Source organism: Dasypus novemcinctus, chromosome 3 (genome assembly GCF_030445035.2).
Source record: "Dasypus novemcinctus isolate mDasNov1 chromosome 3, mDasNov1.1.hap2, whole genome shotgun sequence".
Taxonomy (NCBI): Eukaryota; Metazoa; Chordata; class Mammalia; order Cingulata; family Dasypodidae; genus Dasypus; species Dasypus novemcinctus.
Genome location: NC_080675.1, coordinates 14612222 through 14630633, shown reverse-complemented (window position 1 = coordinate 14630633; position 18412 = coordinate 14612222). Strand labels below are relative to the sequence as shown.

At 40.6% G+C, this 18412-nt stretch overlaps 1 protein-coding gene across 1 annotated transcript in view; it reads left to right on the top strand.

Moving 5' to 3' along the window:
- Positions 1 to 11341: 11341 nt before the first annotated feature.
- Positions 11342 to 18412, top strand: part of GOLGA5 (golgin A5) — a 44649-nt gene continuing 37578 nt past the window's right edge. Inside the window, exons 1-2 of the mRNA XM_004475520.4 lie at positions 11342 to 11610; positions 14652 to 15228. Of these exons, the coding sequence (XP_004475577.2) occupies positions 14682 to 15228 (547 nt within the window). The 5' untranslated portion in view covers positions 11342 to 11610; positions 14652 to 14681. The remainder of the gene's footprint in view (positions 11611 to 14651; positions 15229 to 18412) is intronic.

The window sequence follows — 18412 nt, the reverse complement described above, 5'->3', positions numbered from 1 at the left end:
TTAATTTCTCTCTCTTGCCTATATTTTTTCACAGATCTTTGATATTTGGTTCAACTTATTCTCATTCTTTAAGATTGCCCAGCTTGAGTTTTCAAAATTAGGCCAGAGACTCACTAGTGGGATGCAGATTTTCTCCCAGGGATTGGATACGGACAGGGCAGAGAAGTTTTTATCCATGCAATTTCCAGATCAGCCAGCACATGATGCTAGTCAGTGCACCTCTTCACGGAGGTGTTTCAATCTTGGCTTTCCTGTGTTCCATCTCCAGATCAGAGATTCAAAGCAGGTTATGCTAGCTGAGTTCACTGAAGAAAAGCCCCCTGATCTCCCCTCCTTTTCCTCTGAAATAGCTGACACGGAGGAAGATGTCTTTTCCTCTCTCAGTTGGCTGCAGTGAGCCATGATATTTACATCTTGGGGGTTGGGGAGAGGAGCCCTTCCTGGTCACTGGGAGGTTTGTTTTTTGGGGTTATTCGTCTTTCTGTCCTCACCCTCCTGGGAGTTGTATAGCACTGTCCTCATTTGCTGAAGCTCAAAGCAAGTCCCTCAGACAGCTTTTGGCTCTTTCTCCTTTGTTTTTGTGAGAGCATTCAGCTCTGCCGGTTAGTCTGTTGCCATCTTCCCACAATCCTTTCCATAGCTTGTTTTCCAGGCTGATTTTAAAAACAAATTTATTGAGGTCTACTTCTTTTTTTCCTGATATGCCTTCCTCATCTGTTTGCTTGGGTTTTTTTGCTCATTGTCTGCTCACAGTCTGTTTTGTTTCTTCTTTAGGAGGCACCAGAAACTGAACCTGGGACCTCCCATTAGGGAGGGAGGGGCCCAACTGCTTGGGCCACATTCACTCCCTACTTGCTTTTTGTTTTTGCTCTCAGCTTCTTATTGGCGCTGTATTGCTTGTCTGCTAATTTTTTTTGGTTGTCTACTCATTTTTGCCCAATGTCTGCTCATTGTCTGCTCATTGTTTGTCTTCTTAAGGAGGCACTGGGAACCAAACCTGGGACCTACTGAGGTCTATTTTATGTAACAAAAAATGCACTCATTTTAAGCATACAATTCAATGCCTTTCAGGAAACTTATCTAGTTGTGCAAACTTGAGAACATTTTTGCAGACTCACAAGATTTCTCAGGCCCACTTGTAATTCTCACCCACAGCCTCAGACAACCACTAATCTTTCTGTCTCTATAGAGTTACCTATTCTGGACATTTCATGTGAGTGGAATTACTCAAAATATGTTCTTTTGTGTCTGGCTTCTTTCATTTAGAATAACATTTTTGAAGTTCATCCACTTGTAGCATGTAACAGTATTTCATTCTTTTTATTGCTGAATAGTATTTCATTGTATTTCTAAAACACATTTTGTTTATCCATTTGTCAGTTGACAGCTATTTGGATTGTTTCCACTTCTGGCTAGGTTGATTATTTTTATCTTTATTTTCTAAATGTCTTAAAGTGAACTTGCCATGGTTTTGTAGCAAATTTTTTAAAAACAATAAAAATTGCTTTAAAATTGTATGATAACTGGATGAGAATATTTCACTAAAAATTTCACTAGAAGTTTTCTCCATCACACCTAGTTAGAATGCAGGAGATGTTAACTTAGGCTTCAGGAAGCCCCAAGTGGTCTGTTGATACAAATTATGGAATCCATAAACTTGTAAATTATATTTACTTTCATTAAATTATAAATGTAGGCATGAAACCACAGCATGATTAGCAATATATTTTCACATCACAATCGTTGTAGAATCTCAAAATACCATTCACACACATCATTATTTTAAAATCACAGTGGGTATTAGACACTGCTAAATTTTGCCATTTAATGAGTTAAACACATAGATCACTAAACCACAAATTTTAAAAATATTTTTTGGGGGAGTGGATGTAGCTCAGCAGTTGAGTACCTGCTTCCCATGTATGAGGTATTGGATTCATCCCGGTATCTCTTAAACATAACAATAATAAATAAAAAGGAATACCCAAAATGGTTTTTGAAAAAAGTATTTTGATAATTGTTATTTTAACATTAGTTTCCTCTGTAATTCTATGTATATTGTTTTATGCATTTAAAAACATAATTCTGGGGAAGCGGATTTGGCTCAATTGATAGAACGTCTGCCTACCACATGGATTTGGGAGGTCCAGGGTTCGATCCCTAGGACCTCCTGACCCATGTGGCAACCTGGCCCACGTGCAGTGCTGATGTGCTCAAGGAGTGCTGTGCCATGAAGACGTGTCCCCCGCAAGGAGTGAGCCCCATAAGGAGAGCCACCCCGTGCGAAAAAATTGCAGCCTGCCCAGGAGTGGCGCCGCACACACAGAGAGGTCACACAGCAAGATGACACAACCAAAAGAGACACAGATTCCTGGTGCCAGTGACAAGAATACAAGTGGACACAAAAGAACACACAGTGAATGGACACAGAGAGCAGACAACTGGGGAGGGACAGGAAATAAAAATAAATAAATCTGTAAAAAAAAACACACACACACGTAATTCTGCAAAGAGGAATATATCACAAAGAAGATAAGACATGGGTCCCTTCCCTACACCTGAGCTGGACTGGCCTGCAGCAGAATTCTAGCATCTCAGAGCTGGAAGGGACTCTTAAAAGTCACCCAATAGAGTGCAAAGGCTTTTTTAAAATTTTATTTTAATTTTTAAAGGAGGCACCAGGGATTGAATCCAGGACCAGGGAAATGGGAAGCCGGCACTCGACCACTGAACTACCCCTGCTCCCAAGGGCCTTCTTAAATTCTTTAGGGTTCTTCAAAGACATCTCAGGAGCCTCTTGGTGGGGGATGGGGAAAGTTGGGTGGGACTCCCCACCCCCTTCACACAGACTCTTCAACAAGGACTGCTCTAATTTATCTTACATTTGGCGCATAGACATACAAGTTCCTTTAAAGAATGAATTCTATGGCATAACAAATAATAGCTCACATACCCCTTAAAAACCACTAGCCACCCATTTTATAGATGAAGAAACTGAGGCCCCAAGTGGGAAAAGGAGCTGCCCAGGACGACACAGCAAGGCACCAACATCAGGATGTTTGTGGCTGATTCCAGGACAACATGGAGCCTCTCCTCCATTCAGCCCCGATGCTGACCAGGGGTCACATGCAGGATGGCAAGGCCTCTCAGCAGAGGTACGGACAGGCTAAAGATAGGGGTGGCTAGGGTCCAGGAAGTTTCATCAGGGATTCAGTGTCGGAGGGACAAATCTCTGGGAGCAGCTTTAGCAGCCCAGATGACATGGAAAACATAATTGTCCTCTTGCATCTGGAGGACAGATACGGGATATGAAATTCCCTTGGGCCATCCAGGATCAGTTCATGGAAATATTACACTCTTGTGCTGTATAAATCAAAGGATACAGCAAAACTCATTTTGCTTGCCACTCCCCACATTTGGGGTTGGCTTTTTTGTGTGTGTTTAAGTACTGAGTGCCCCCTGCTGCTGGAAGATAAAAATGCACAAGGAGGTTCACAATTTCATTCCCCAGACCTGCTCAGCAAGGAAGTAGAATAGAGAAGCTGAAGGAACACCAGAATTTGCTAAGAAGGGTAGCAAATTCCCTAGGGGGGTGCCTACAGGGGCTGGGCAGGTAACGAAATGAGTGGCTTAAGGCGAATCAGTGAGGCAGGGCTGTGAAGACATGGGGAGCGCATTCAACCTTCTAAGTGTTCAAAGTAAACAAAAATTAATGCTGTTTACTTTTGAAAAGATAATAGTTCTCATGATACAGAGGTCAATGGATACAAGGGAAGATGCACTGAAAAATACACCTTGCTCTTACCCTTGTGGCCCAGCCAAGTTCTCCTCTCAGGAGGCAAACATGGCGTCCTTCCAGAGATGGTCTCTACCCAAAAAGGCATCTTTACACAAATGACAGTGTACTATATACACCATTTCTTTTCTTTCTTTAAATTTTATTTTTTTTTATATTTATTTTATTTATTTCTCTCCCCTCCCCCCCCGCCCCAGTTGTCTGTTCTCTGTGTCCATTTGCTGCGTGTTCTTCCTTTTGTCCCCTTCTGTCATTGTCAGCAGCATGGGAATCTGTGTTTTTTTGTTGCGTCATCTTGTTGTGTCAGCTCTCCGTGTGTGTGGCGCCATTCCTGGGCAGGCTGCACTTTCTTTCGCGTTGGGCGGCTCTCCGTACAGGGCACACTCCTTGCGTGGTGGGGCTCCCCTACGCGGGGGACACCCCTGTGTGGCACGGCACTTCTTGCGTTCATCAGCACTGCATGTGGGCCAGCTCCACATGGGTCAAGGAGGCCTGGGGTTCCCTCTTTCTTTTTTTTAAACATATATTCTTTTTTTTAAACATATATTCTTTTTTTTTTTTTTAACTTTTGTCTTTATTTTTTTTTAATATTACATTAAAAAAATATGAGGTCCCCATATACCCCCCACCCCCCTCACCCCACTCCTCCCCCCATAACAACAATCTCCTCCATCATCATGAGACATTCATTGCGTTTGGTGAATACATCTCTGAGCACTGCTGCACCTCATGGCCAATGGTCCACATCATAGCCCACACTCTCCCACATTCCACCCAGTGGGCCATGGGAGGACATACAATGTCCGGTAACTGTCCCTGCAGCACCACCTATTCTTAAGACCATGGAACTCCTTCCACATCCTACATAAGAGCTTCTGGTTTTCTTTAAACAGCTGCATTGTATTCCACTGGATGAATGTACCAAGATTTTAAAAATCAGTCCAATATCAACAAATGCTTAACATTTTTTAAACAATATTTTGCTATTATAAGCAATACTGTAATCAATAACTTTGTATATGTCATTTTGCACATGTGAGTAGATCTTTAGGACAGTTTCCTAAAGTGCAATTGCCTTTTTAAAGAGAATGCCTATTTTTTAATTGTTTAAGTTTATGCAAATAAGCAATAAAGTACACAAATGTTAAATATAGTCTGATGAATCTTTACTTACATATTCATTCCTATAGTTAGCTCTAAAGTCAAGATATAGAACATTACCAGCAATCCATAAACCTCCATCTTTACCACTTCATATAAATGGATTATGTACTCTTCTTTTATTTTTTAGAGGTACCAGGAATCAACTTGGGACCCTGTACATGGGAAGTAGGTGCTCAACCACTTGAGCTACAGTTACTTCCCATGGATTATGTACTCTTTTCAGGCTGGATTCTTTTAACTCAATTTATGTCTGTGAAATACATCCATATTTTTGCATGTAGTTGCATTTTGTTTTTTGTTGGTGTCAGGTGTTCCATCGTATGGTCATCTACAATTTGTTTACCCATTTACCAGTTTATTGACATCTGGGTTGTTTCCAGTTTGTGGCTCTTGTGGATAAAGCTGTGTGTGGTGAAGAATTAACCTTATCCAAAGAGAGATTTGGCCTTTCTCCTTGGCTTCTGGAAGGTAATCCTCATGCCTGATAGAAGTCTTTGTTTGCCTGGGGGCCTTGGGTAACTGGAACCATATGACTTAAGGTTGGGGCTTTGGGTCACACAGTATCAGTCGACCCAAAGACTGAGACGAACCACGTGGGCAATCAATCGATAATGCCGACATGGCGTTGCACCAATAAAAACTCCGAGCACCAAGGCTCAGGTGAGTTTCCCTGGCTGGCAATATTCCATGTATGTTGTATCACACCAATGTCGGAAAAGCAATGCATCCTGACTTCATGGAAAGAGGACATTGTAACCTCCCTCCATGCTTGGTACTTCCCCCAATCCTGCCCTCTGCACTTCTTCCCTTGGCAAATTTTAATCTGTATCCTTTCCCTGTGAGTATAATAATCTTCAGTTACTCCGGTGGGTTCTAGTGAATTATCAAAACTGACAGTCGTTTTAGGAACCTCTCAAATTTGCAATGGGAGTCAGAAGTGAGGGCATTCATGGGAACTGTTCTCTTACCCTCACAGGTGGTATCAGAAGTCCATGTGGTCTTGGGGGATTGTTTTCTCTAACTTTGTAGGTCTAAGTTGGTCTAAAGCTTTCACAGCTGCTTTGAACATCCTTGTACTTATCTTTTGGTAAACACATGCATTCATTTCTCCCGGGTACATATGCAGGAGTGGAATTGCTGACTCATAGGTAGACCTATACTTAACTCACACAGTAGGCCTAGGTTTAGCTTTAGTGCATATAGCCAGAGGTTTCCTAAGTGTTTCTATCACTTACAGTCCTGACAGAAATGTCTAAGCTTTCTAGTCACTCCACATCTTAGCTGTACTTGGCATTCTATCTTTTTACATTTTAGCTATTCTGGTGGGTGTGCAAAGGTATTTTAATATGAATTTAATTTGCACTTTTCTAATGATTAATGATGCTGAATAGTTTTCACGTGCTTTTAGTCACTTGGCTATTTTCTCTTGTGACGTGCCTATTTAATATATTTGTCCATTTTTATTGGGTAATTGCCTTTTTTAAAAAAAGATTTATTTTTATTTCTCCCCAACCCCTTGTTGTTTATATTTGCTGTGTCTGTTTGTTGTATGCTGGTCCTCTGTTTAGGAGGCACAGGGAACCAAACACAGGACCTCCCATGTGGGAGGGATGAGCCTAATCGATTGAGCCACCTCCACTCTCTGCTTTGTTGGGTCTCATGTTTTTCTCCTTGTGTCTCGTTGTGTCATGTTGTTGTGTCAGCTTGTTGTACCTGCCCATAGAGTCAGCTCGCTGTCTTGCTCTTCTTCTTTAGGAGGCACTGGGAACTGAAACTGGGACCTCCCGTGTGGTAGGCAGGAGTTCAATTGCTTGAGCCACATCCACTTCCCGCAGGTAACTGCCTTTTTATTCATATTTAGGAGTGTTTTATATATTCTGGATCAAGTCCTTTATCAGATATATTATAAATATCTTCTCCAACATTTGGCTTGCCTTTTCACTCTCTTAATTTTTTTATGAACAAAAATTCTTGATTTTAATAAAGTCAAGTTATTAGTTTTCTTTCGTAGTATTTTTCTGTGTGTCTTGTATAAGGCATTTTTGTCTACCTCATTTCCTTTATTTTCTTTTAGGTTTATTATTTTACCTTCCACATTTGGTCTATAATCTATCTGGAATTGATTTTTACATATGAAAAGGTATAAAGTAGGGGTTAAGATTCATTTTTTTTCCATATGGATATTCAATTGACTTGAGCAAGAGGTTTGTGCATTTTAAATTTTATATACATTTCTACATTGCCCTACATAGAGTTGTAGTGATTTACGTTTCTACCAATAATGTATAAAATTGCCTATTTCCCCACACCCTTGTCAACACATTGTAAGTGTGTTTTCATGGGTTGTTGTTATTTATTTCTCCCCCCTCCCTCCATTGTCTGCTCTCTGTGTCCATTCGCTGTGTGTTCTGTCTGCTTGTATTCACATGAGGTGGCTCCAGGAACCAATCCCGGTACCTCCTGGAATGGCAGAGAGGCGATCATTCTCTTGCGCCACCTCAGCTCCCATGGTCAGCTGCATCTCTTCTCCTCTCTCCTCTATCTTTTTGTTGCGTCATCTTGCTGCACCAGCTCTCTGCATGGGCCAGCACTCCATGAAGGCCAGCACTTCGTGTGGGCCAGCTTGCCTTCACTAGGAGTCCCTGGGTATTGAACCCTTGACCTCCTATATGGTAAGGGAGCCCAATTACTTGAGCTACATCTGCTTCCCTGTTTTCATGTTTTTTAAAAATTAATTATTGGGAGGCAGACTTGGCCCAATGGATAGGATGTCCATCTACCACATGAGAGGTCCGTGGTTCAAACCCTGGGCCTCCTTGACCTGTGTGGAGCTGGCCCACATGCAGTGCTGATGCGTGCAAGGAGTGCCGTGCCAAGCAGGGGTGTCCCCCGCATAGAGGAGCCCCACGTGCAAGGAGTGCACCCCGTAAGTAGAGCTGCCCAGCGCGAAAGAAAGTTCAGCCTCCCCAAGAATGGCACCGTACACACAGTGAGCTGATGCGGCAAGAGGACACAACAAAAAAGAAACACAGATTCCCATGCCACTGACAACAGAAGCGGACAAAGAACATGTAGCAAATGGACACAGAGAATAGACAACTGGAGCAGGGTGGAGGGGAGAGGAAGGGGAGAGAAATTTTTTTAAAATTAATTATATATTGTGCTGTGGGGTGAAAAAAAGCAAATAATTGAGATTTCAAACTTGTGATTCCTAATTTTCTTTTTTTCAGATATTAAAATCAAGGATGAGAGATTAAATCATTCAAAGCTAATTAACAGGATATATAATTTCTGCCTCTTTACCATGTTATTTCAAGTCACTAAAATTATTATTCATTATACAATATATAAGAGTATCTGCTTGTCCCATGTGCTTTCCCAGGCCCTGATTATTCAGCCACAGACAAGACACATACCATCCCTACCCTCCTCACATAATTACAATTGGGTAAATCCTAAGATGGAGAAGTAGAGGATGGAAGAGTGTAACAGTTGTGATACCTACCAGTCAAGTGGAAGATACAGAAAGGGAGTCTTTCCTCACAGAGAGTTTATGATTCACTGCAGGAGATGCAAACATTCTGAGATAGTAATCAGTTTATTAGGAAGCCTCGACTCACTGGAATCCTGACAGGAAATGGTTTCATTCTCAACTACATTTTATGCTAACTTCCATTTTTCACTCTGAAAAAAACAATTTTCTTGACAATACCTTGCCTGACTTCAAAACTTTCAGCCTCTTCTAGGTACTAAAATGGACTTGTCCAAGTGTTTTAATACTCAGCTCTGTATAATTTCGTTGTATGGATTCATGTTTCCCTCTGGTATCATGACTGTTCAGGTTGAAAGATTTCCTTTAGTTTTTCTTATAAGGCAGGTTTATTAGTCATAAATTCTCTCATTCTTTGTTTTTCTGGGAATGCATCTCACCTACAATTTTTTTTTAGGAGGCATTGGGAATTGAAGCTGGAACCTTGTACGTGCAAAGAAGGCATTCAACCACTGAGCTACACCAGCTCTGCTCACTTATACTTGTGAAGCATAATTTTGCTGCATATAGAATGCTTGGGTTGGCAAGTTTTCTTTCCTTCACTTTAAATATGTCATCCCACTGCCTTTTGTCCTCCATTAGTTCCGATGCTATTAATCTTGTTCCCCTGAATGTGACAAGTAATTTTATTATGAAGTTTTAAAGATTTTCTCTTTGTCTTTCAACATTTCAACTGTGATATGTCCAGAGTGGATCTCTTTGTGTTCATCCTATTTGGTGATCACTGAACTTCTGGGAAGTGTAGATTCATTTTTTTCATCAAATTTGGGAGACTTGGGCTATCTTTTCCGTCAATATTTTTTCCTTGCTCTCCCCTTCCCAGAACTCCCATTACATATATATTGGTATGCTTGATGGTCTGAGGCTAATGTTCATTCTTCATTCTCTATTCTTTCTGTTGATTGGACAAATTCTATTGGTCTGTCTTCAAGTCTGCTGATTCATTCCTCTGGCAGCACAAATTTGCTACTCAGTCACTCCAGTGAAATTTTTATTCTAGGGCACTCATTTTGAGGACTGCCCATTGCCAAAAAAAATTTTTTTTTCCACATCAGCTCCTGAGTTGATTTTTTCATTTGTTTGCTTTTTTTTTTTTTTTTTTTTTTGACATGGGAAATTTGGCTTTGCCTCAGCTTTTTTTACCCTCACTCCTTCAAAGGTCAAGAACATGGTTTTAGGATCCCACTGACCTAGGTTTGAATCCCAGATGTGCTACTTATTTCTTGTGTAGCCACAGACAAGTAACTAAATATCTCTGAGTCTCAGTATCTTCATCTGTAAAATGGGATATATTTTAGATTTTATTAGGTAAGGCTGTGTAAGAAGCAATCCCAATTCTCAGCGGTTCCTAATAGCAAAGATCTATTTTTTGTTAGTCTACTAGACTAGACTAGAGTTAACTAGACTAGACTAGACTAGTAGACTAGAGTTAACTTGTCTCTCCTCTACATCTCTTCTGCTTTCCAGACTCTGGCTGAGGGAAATTTCTCATGACAAATGGAAAAGACCAAGAGAGCTGGTGGAATTATACAATGGCTCTTAATGATTCTTCTCAGATGTGGTGAAAGGCACTTCTGCTCACTTTCAAAGTTAGTCACATGATCAAGCCTGACATCAGCCAGGCTGGAAAGGATACTCCTCCTACAGGATGCATTGTACTTAGGTGGCAACAAGTAGGGAGTTCCTTAACAGGAAGTAAATAGTTGGGAACAACAATACTACCAAACACAGGATAATAACAATACCTCCTTAGGGCTTGTGAGATAACTAATTAAGGTGAAACATCTCTACTGTTTAACACAGTATCTTGCACTTAATAAGGGCTCAATAAATGTTAGATGCTATTATTATTATTACCTCCTGCTGCTGCTGAAAGTTTTTCTCTTTGCTGGACTGGACTGATGCTGACTTGAGAGGACAAAAAGAAGGGATTGTAATTATTCCCAATATTTAAACAGCTTAATTTGGAGGCAATAAAACTTTGAGTCTAAAAGCACAGGTTTTGGAATAATGTGGACTTCTTATTTGGGTAGCATTATCTTGGATAAGTTACTTAACCTAGTTAAGGCTTAGTCTTTTCCACCTGAAAATGGGATCCTTGGGTTTATGTTGTAGGCTTGTCATTAGGTCCAAGTTAACCCAATCCTGTGTAGACAGTAGGTGCAGAGTATTTGTTGAATAAATGAATGTGGATTTTAGACTAATTTTAAATATTCAATGAATTGTCTTCATAACATAATTACAAAACTGCTGCCTGGAAAGCCCTTTACAGCCTTTTTCATCCTTTCGTTATCAGGTCAAATATTACCTTCTCAGAGAGACTTTCCCTGACCACCCGATTTAAAGTATTTCCCCTTCTCCACTTCCTTTTCCCACCTCCGGACAATTCTCTTATTTTATTTTTTTTACAGCTGGTAACGCTGAAATTATCTTGTTCATCCACTGGCTTATTGTTTAATACCTGACACGAGAAAATAAGCTCCATGAAAACCTGGATCTTGCTTTCTGTATTTCCAGGTCCTCAGCGAAAAACCAGGATGAGGTGAGGGCCAGTAGACCACCGCGGTCTCACCCTCTGCCCAATCCGAATCCTCACCTTCCTTCTTGCTTTTTTTCCCTTCTGTTTTTTATATTATTTTATTTTGTTCCTTTTCTCCCCCTTTTTTCACTTTTCCTCACCTTCCTTCCAGGTAGGGTACCGCCTCTCTCGCTCGCGAGGACGCAGAAGCCTCGCCCCTGGCAAGGCGTGGCCTCCACGTCTCTGCGGGCCGCGTGCAGGCCATTTCTGTGGGAGTCGAGGTACGTCACACGCAAACAGGCCCCGCCCTCCCACCCCACGGCGGGCGGAAGGAGGGCGTGGCCGGGCGCGAGGCCCCCGCAGTCGTCGGCGCTGCTGCCTGCAGGTGGCTGCTCTCCACTGTCCGCCGCACAGGCATCTCAGAAGCCACTCTGTTTTGGGGTCCTTGCCACCTTTCCACGTCTCCCGGAAGAGTCTGCCGGGCCAGGGAAGCCTAACCTGAGCCGGGTTAGGGCTGGCTGCTGATGGGGGGCGGCCCTAGAGGGCGCGGAGGCCGCCGTGTAGCCGCTTCGAAGTCCTCAGGTGAGGCGGCGGCGAGGGCCCAGTGGACAGGATGGAGCCGTTTGGGGGCGTTAATGGCCTCAGCCGCCCCCGCGGGGACCCTGGTCCCGTCGCCTTCCTCCGGGCCGCGCTCGATCTTCGCCTTTCCCCCCCGGCTGAGGAAAGGAGCAGGAAGTCCCCTTGGGCTTCTGCCGATGTGGCTTAGCGCCTCCGCCTTTCTTCTCTTCCCTGCCTTCCCCGGCAGCCTGGTTTGGTCACTTTTCCCTCTCCTGGGTTCGAACAAAGTGGGTGGGGAGCGGACTGAGGCCTCTTCTTGTCTACTTGGGACCCGCTGACTAACTGACATACTCCTTGGGACCGGCTTTCCGGGCCTGACCGACTGACTCCGGGTCTCCCTTTCTCTGTGCGGATACCTAGCCTTCGAAGCAGGCCCCCACTCCACACATACCCAGTGCGCTCTCTCGCCCTGTTTCTCCCCCTTCGCGTGGGCGATGGGCCATGTCCTGGGGCAGTTCCAGAGAATTACTTGAGAGTTTTGTACCCTGAAGTCCTCTCGGGTTTGTACCTTGTGTTTGTCAATGGGGCAGGTGTCCAGGACCTGCTGCATTAATTATTAATGTTTGTTTAATTGGGAATCAGCATTAAGGTACATGCTTTTGTTTTAGGGTCCTATTATTAACTTTAGTATAGGAGGCAATCTATGAGGAATTACTAAGTTTATTTTGATTGCTTTATTAAGAGTTATTTTGCCTCTGTCACCTCTCCTGTTTACTTGGGGATGATAATACTTTACATCTGTATCTAATTTTATATGTTATAAAGCATTTCATCTCCACTTTGAGTTCGCATAAACTTAGTGAAATAGTTCCATTTTGTAAGAAACAGATTCTAAAAGTGAGTTTCTTCTTGAGGTTACTTAAATATCCAAAGACTAGATATTGGGAGGCAAGGGTTAAAAGGTAGATGTGGGGGGCTTAGATTGACTTAGATTTGCGTATCAGTGCCGCCACCTAAACTCTGGGACCTTTCTAAACCTTTTTCTCATTTGTAAAAGAAAGATATGAAGGTTATTGCTGCTTACCACATAGGATGGTTGTGGAAATTACATGAGATATTGTTTGTACACCATCTGGCGCTTAAGAATTAATACCATCTAGCAGTATTTATGAGTGCCTACTGTGTGCTAGATGCCAGGAATTCATGGGTAAGCAAAACAGACATGGCCTTTGTTGGGACACTACCCCTCCCCTTTCCCAATAGAGAGAGACAAAGTTAAAAAAAAATAATAAACACAAGGGAAGTAGATATGGCTCAAGTAGTTGGGTGCCTGCCTATCACATGGGAGGTCCCAGGTTCAGTTCCCAGTGCCTTCTAAAGATGATGAGCAAGACAGTGAGCTGCCATAGTGGGCTGGCATGGCAAACTGACCCAACAAGATGATGCAACAAGATGACACAACAAGGAGACACGAGTAAACCAATGAGAGACTCAACAAGCAGGGAGTGGAAGTGGCTATAGTGATTGGGTGCCTCCCTCCCACATGGGTGGACCCGGGTTCTTTCCTAGTGCCTCCTAAAAAAAAAAAAAAAGGGCAGACAGCACATACAGTGAACAGACACACAGAGAGCTGACAGCTAGCACACACAACAAGGTGGGGAGAGGGAAAATAAATAATAAATCTTAAAAAAAATATCATTCTCTTAACACCACTGAATTATATATTTGAATGTGGTTAAAAGGGAAACTTAGATTGTTTGTATGTTGCTAGAATAAAAATGAAAAAAATCTAACACCATAGGCCTCTAAACGCAGTGAATCTTAATGAACTATAGTTAATAATAGTATAATTATTTTTAAAAATAATATAATAACATTTTTTTCATCAGTTGTTACAAAGGGACCACATAATGCAAAGTGTTAATGATGGGGGGCACTAAATGGGAACTGTTTTCTTCATGATTTTCCTGTAAACCTACAACTTCTCTAATTAAAAAAAATTATACGAAACAAAACTGCCTAATTATAAAACATGAAGTCCAGGTCCCCATGCCTCCTGAAAAAAAAAAAAACAAGTAAAACAAAAAAACCAACCCAGGCGAGCCAATGTGACTCAGTAGTCGAGCTCCGACTTCCTGCAAACAAGGTACTGTGTTCAATCCCTGGCCCCCAGTACCTCAAAAACAAACAAAAACCTTGAAGTCTTTGATGGAAAGAATAGGGTGTGAACAGATAATGATAGGACCCAATTTTTATTGGAAAGAAAATACATCTTCAATTAGATGACATTCCAGAGAAGACCAAGAGTAAGGAAGAGTTAACCATGATAGTGCATTCCAGACAAAAGGGAGAGTGTACACATTGAGTACATGCTCTCCTATATCATGAGGACTAATTACTTCATCATTATTTTGATTTATTGTGGCGCATGATAAATACTCAAATATGTCTTCCAAATGGCTATGTGATTTTTTATATCTTTTTATTCTGAACTTAGCTTAATGTACATTTAGTGGGTACTGAGTATTTGAATTATGGAAGTTGTACTTTAGACAAATTACGTGTATGCATGCTGAAATTTTCTGTAATAGTTCTGCCTTTAACACTAAGGTAGCTTTTCTATTAGTCCAAGAAGTTTTTTCAAGTTTTATCATCTTAGAGAATTTTTTAAAAATTTGGTTCTATTAGAATTCTGCCATATTACTTGATACTCAGGCACTTTTGCTGCATTAAGTTTTGCTCTTTGTTGGACTGGTAATAACAGGAATGCTAGCAGTGATGATGATTATAGCAGCATGTGAATGTTGACTGTTTCCCTGGTGTTTTGCTGTGGGCTTTAAGATAAGGTTGTATCTTAAAAGAACCCTCTAAGATAAGTACTTGTATTTCCCCCCTATTCTAGATAAGGTTTCTTAGCTGCAGTTAAGTTATTTGGTCAAGGTTACCTAGGTAGTAAAGAGACAAGGTTAAGATTTCAACCCAGGACTATGACTCCAGAGCCTGGTTCTTAACTACTATGCTTTGCTGCTAGGTCTCACTGATTATCTTCTATATCCTTTTTGCAGGCTCACCAGTAGGATTATTCTGCTACCATCATGTCTTGGTTTGCTGATCTTGCTGGAAAGGCAGAAGATCTTTTAAACCGAGTTGATCAAGGGGCTGCAACAGCTCTTAGTAGAAAGGAAAACACCAGCAACCTCATATATAACAAAAACACTGACTATCCTGAACTTCAACAGCAAAGTACAGATTTGTCTTATCAGACCGGATCTAAAGCTACCTACATTTCCTCAGCAGCTGACAACATTAGAAATCAAAAAGCTACCATCTTAGCTGGCACTGCCAATGTGAAAGTAGGATCTAGGACATCAGCAGAGGCCTCCCATCCTGTTGAAAATGCATCCGGTCCTAAGCCTTCATCCCAGTTTGTTCGAAGAAAAAAGTCAGAACCTGATGATGAGCTGCTGTTTGATTTTCTTAATAGTTCACAGAAGGAGCCTGCTGGGAGAGTGGAGATCAAGAAAGAAAGGGGCAGGACACCTGCCTTTCAGAGGTCTCGGACATCAAGTGTCAGTTCTGTGAATACCAGTGTAACCACCATCAAAACCGTTGAAGAAAATTCTTCTGGGAGCCAAAGCCATGGTAGTTAATTAGTCCCCTGTTCCACGTAGAATTAACAAATTGGATATCATCATAGCGTAAAAGTGCCCTGGTAGTGTTTCTCATCTCAGTCATGGGACCTGTCCCTACTGGTGTAAGGGCAGTCTCTCTACAAATGTAAGTTGTGAACAGGGAAGGCAGCACTGAATACCATTAGTCAATATGCAGTCATAGTAGTGACCTTTAAATGTTGTCTGTAGGCTACCTTTACCCAGCCTGGCTTCTAAGAAATTTTCAAGGAAATGTGATCATACAATTTTGGACTTGGGGATATCTCAATGCCTTTTGTCATTGGAAGTATAGTAATGACAGGAGGCTGTACTTGACATATATTCTGGTTGTGTTTTTGTGTAATTTTTTGCACCCCTCCCAAGAGTAAGCAGCTTTAGATCCAGTTTGTTAAATGAAAGTAAAAAAACACTTTGATCCAAGCTGAGTTGAATGCACTGACTAGAAGTGAAATAGGAGCTTTGCATTCTGGTTTTCAGTTTTTTAATTTGCTGTGAGTTACTCTGCAAGTGCATCTTCTCGTGTGCAAGATGAGGTTAATGTAGTAATGTGACTAATTCAGGTACCTACAAAACATTAAAAATAGCAATAAACATAATAGTTTTTGTAGAGATTTTTAGTGGAGTTGATTATTCATAGAAGTTTGTTCTTAAGTATTGTTAACTTCTTCACTGTCTTGGCTTGCTGGTGAATAAAATCTATCTTGTATCTTCCAGATAAAAAGATGGCATTGAGGCAGAGGTTTTGATCTTTTGAAACAAGAGCATGTACTAGTAGTTGATTAATTATATATACACACTTCTAAATTTCTTTTCAACTATCTTTTTTTTTTCTTTTTAGGAGGTACCAGGGGTTGAACCTGGGACCTCATACATGCAAAGCAGACACTCAACTAACTGAGCTACACCCATTCCACTCAATCATTTTTGACTAATTATGCAAACATTTGTTGAGAACCTGTGCCAGGACACAGAAATTAATGGGTTAGGGTCTAGTGGGGAAGATAGACATGTAAGCAATTGAATTAGATATAGTATCATAAATGCAGTAATTAAGGTATGGTCTTAGTGTGGAAGCACAGAAGAAGAAGTAACTAATTGAAGTATTCAGGTTAAAATTCACAGAGGGTCTGTAATTAGATCTGGGTCTTAAAGGATGAATAGTTTGCCAGGTAAAAAGAAAGGAAAAGGGTTGGAGACAGCCTTCCATGTAGATTTTTTAAAAAGGATAGTAGATTTGGAAAAGCTGGTGAGAAAGTTCTGGGAGCAGTGAGTGTGAGAGGGGTAGGGATGGAGAAAGTAAGACTAGCAAAGAAAGTTGGGGCCTTTTATTAATATGAAGGCCCTTGTGTGCCATTGTTGATTTGTTCAAACCCATCCTACTTATAAATCTTGTTTCTTAAGTCCCTGGACAACCTGCATTAGGATCACTTGTGTGATTAATCAACATGAATTATTGCGTGCCTCCCCACGCTTCCTTAATCAGATTTTCTGGGGATGGAGCCAAAGCATCTGAATGTTTTTGTTACCCAGGTTGGTGTTAGACCAATAAAAGTTGAAAGTGACTGCCATAGTGTTGTTAGTAGAAGTCTTTTAGGCCAAGAAGTGACACATTATTTTTCTACTTTTAAGGAAAATACCTGGCATTTAATTGTAAAGAATGGCCCAGAGGGCACCTAGAGACAGGGAAATGAGTTGGAACCAGTTATAATACAGGGGAGTTGTAAAAGTTTTGTTTTTCTAGGGCAGTTTCTCAACTTGGGCACAACTGACATTTTAGGCCAGGTAATTCTTTGTTGTGGGAGACTAGTAATTTTGTGACCAAAAAAAGCATCTCCCATATTGCCACATGTTCCCTACGGGGGAACATCGCCCCGGGTTGAGAAGCACTGTTATAGAGAAGATATTAGAAATAGAATCACTGAAATGTAAGATGTGCATTGTTCAATTCCACTCTGCCGGGGAGTGGTGCCAATTTATACTCCCACCAGTTGTGGATGAGAATTCCTTTTGTTCCACATCCTTGCCAGTATTTGACAAGTTCAATATGACTTGTTAGTGTTTTGCTAATTGTGTGAAGTAATTTGTCATTGTGATTTTAGTTTTTCATTTCAAACTTTTTACTAATGAGATTGAGCATTTTTTTGCATATTTCACTATTCAGGTTTCATCTTCTGCAAAGTGTTAGAGTCTATCAGTATTTTCTATGGATCATTTGTCTTTATTGATTCAGAGGAATTCTTTATATTCTAGGTGCTAATTCCTTCTCAGCCTCCTCTAGTTTGTACCTTATTTTTTTTTCTTTTTATATGATGTCTCAGTGAACAAAAGTTCTTAATGTAGACTTCTTTTATACTATTGTTTGTTTTGTGTTTTGTTTTGTTTTGTTTTTTGTCTTACAAAATCTTTCCCTACCCTGAGGACTTAAAAATATTTTCCTATATTGTCTTCTAAAAGTTTTGTATTTTGTCTCTAATACTTAGGCATTTATGTGAAATTGATTTTTATGGATGGGGATGAGGTAGATGTTCATTTCCATTTTTTCCCATATGAAAATCAGTTCTAGCATCAATTATTGAAAGGACTGTTTTTTCTCCACCAATCTGCAATACCACCTCTGTCATATATAAAATATTCATCCATACATTGTTTCTGGTTTATTTGCCTATCCTTCTGTCTTAATTAATCCAGCTTTATAATATGTCTTCATGTCTAATAGGACAACTTTGCCCACCTTGTCATTCTTTAAGAATATTTTGGCTTTTCTTGGACTTTTGCATTTCCATATGCCTTTTTAAATTTGCTTGTTAGGTTTCATAAAAATTCCTTTGGTCTATTTATTGGGAGTCCAGTGCTTCTGTATCAGTTTGGTGAGAGTCAACATATTACAATATTGAATTTTTTAATCCATTAACATGGTAGAGTTTCTATTCATTTTTTAAAAGTCTTTCATTAAGATTTTGTTTTTCTCCATGAAGGGCTTACATATATAATTTTTTTGTATAATTTTTGTTAGATTTATTCCTAGGTAGTTTTTATTTTTGTAGCTATAAATGGTATCCTTTAAGAATTTTTTTCCTTTTTTTTTGCTGGCATATTTGCTTTATGTGTACATGTGTACACACATATGTATATGTATATATGAGCAATTTAGAGAG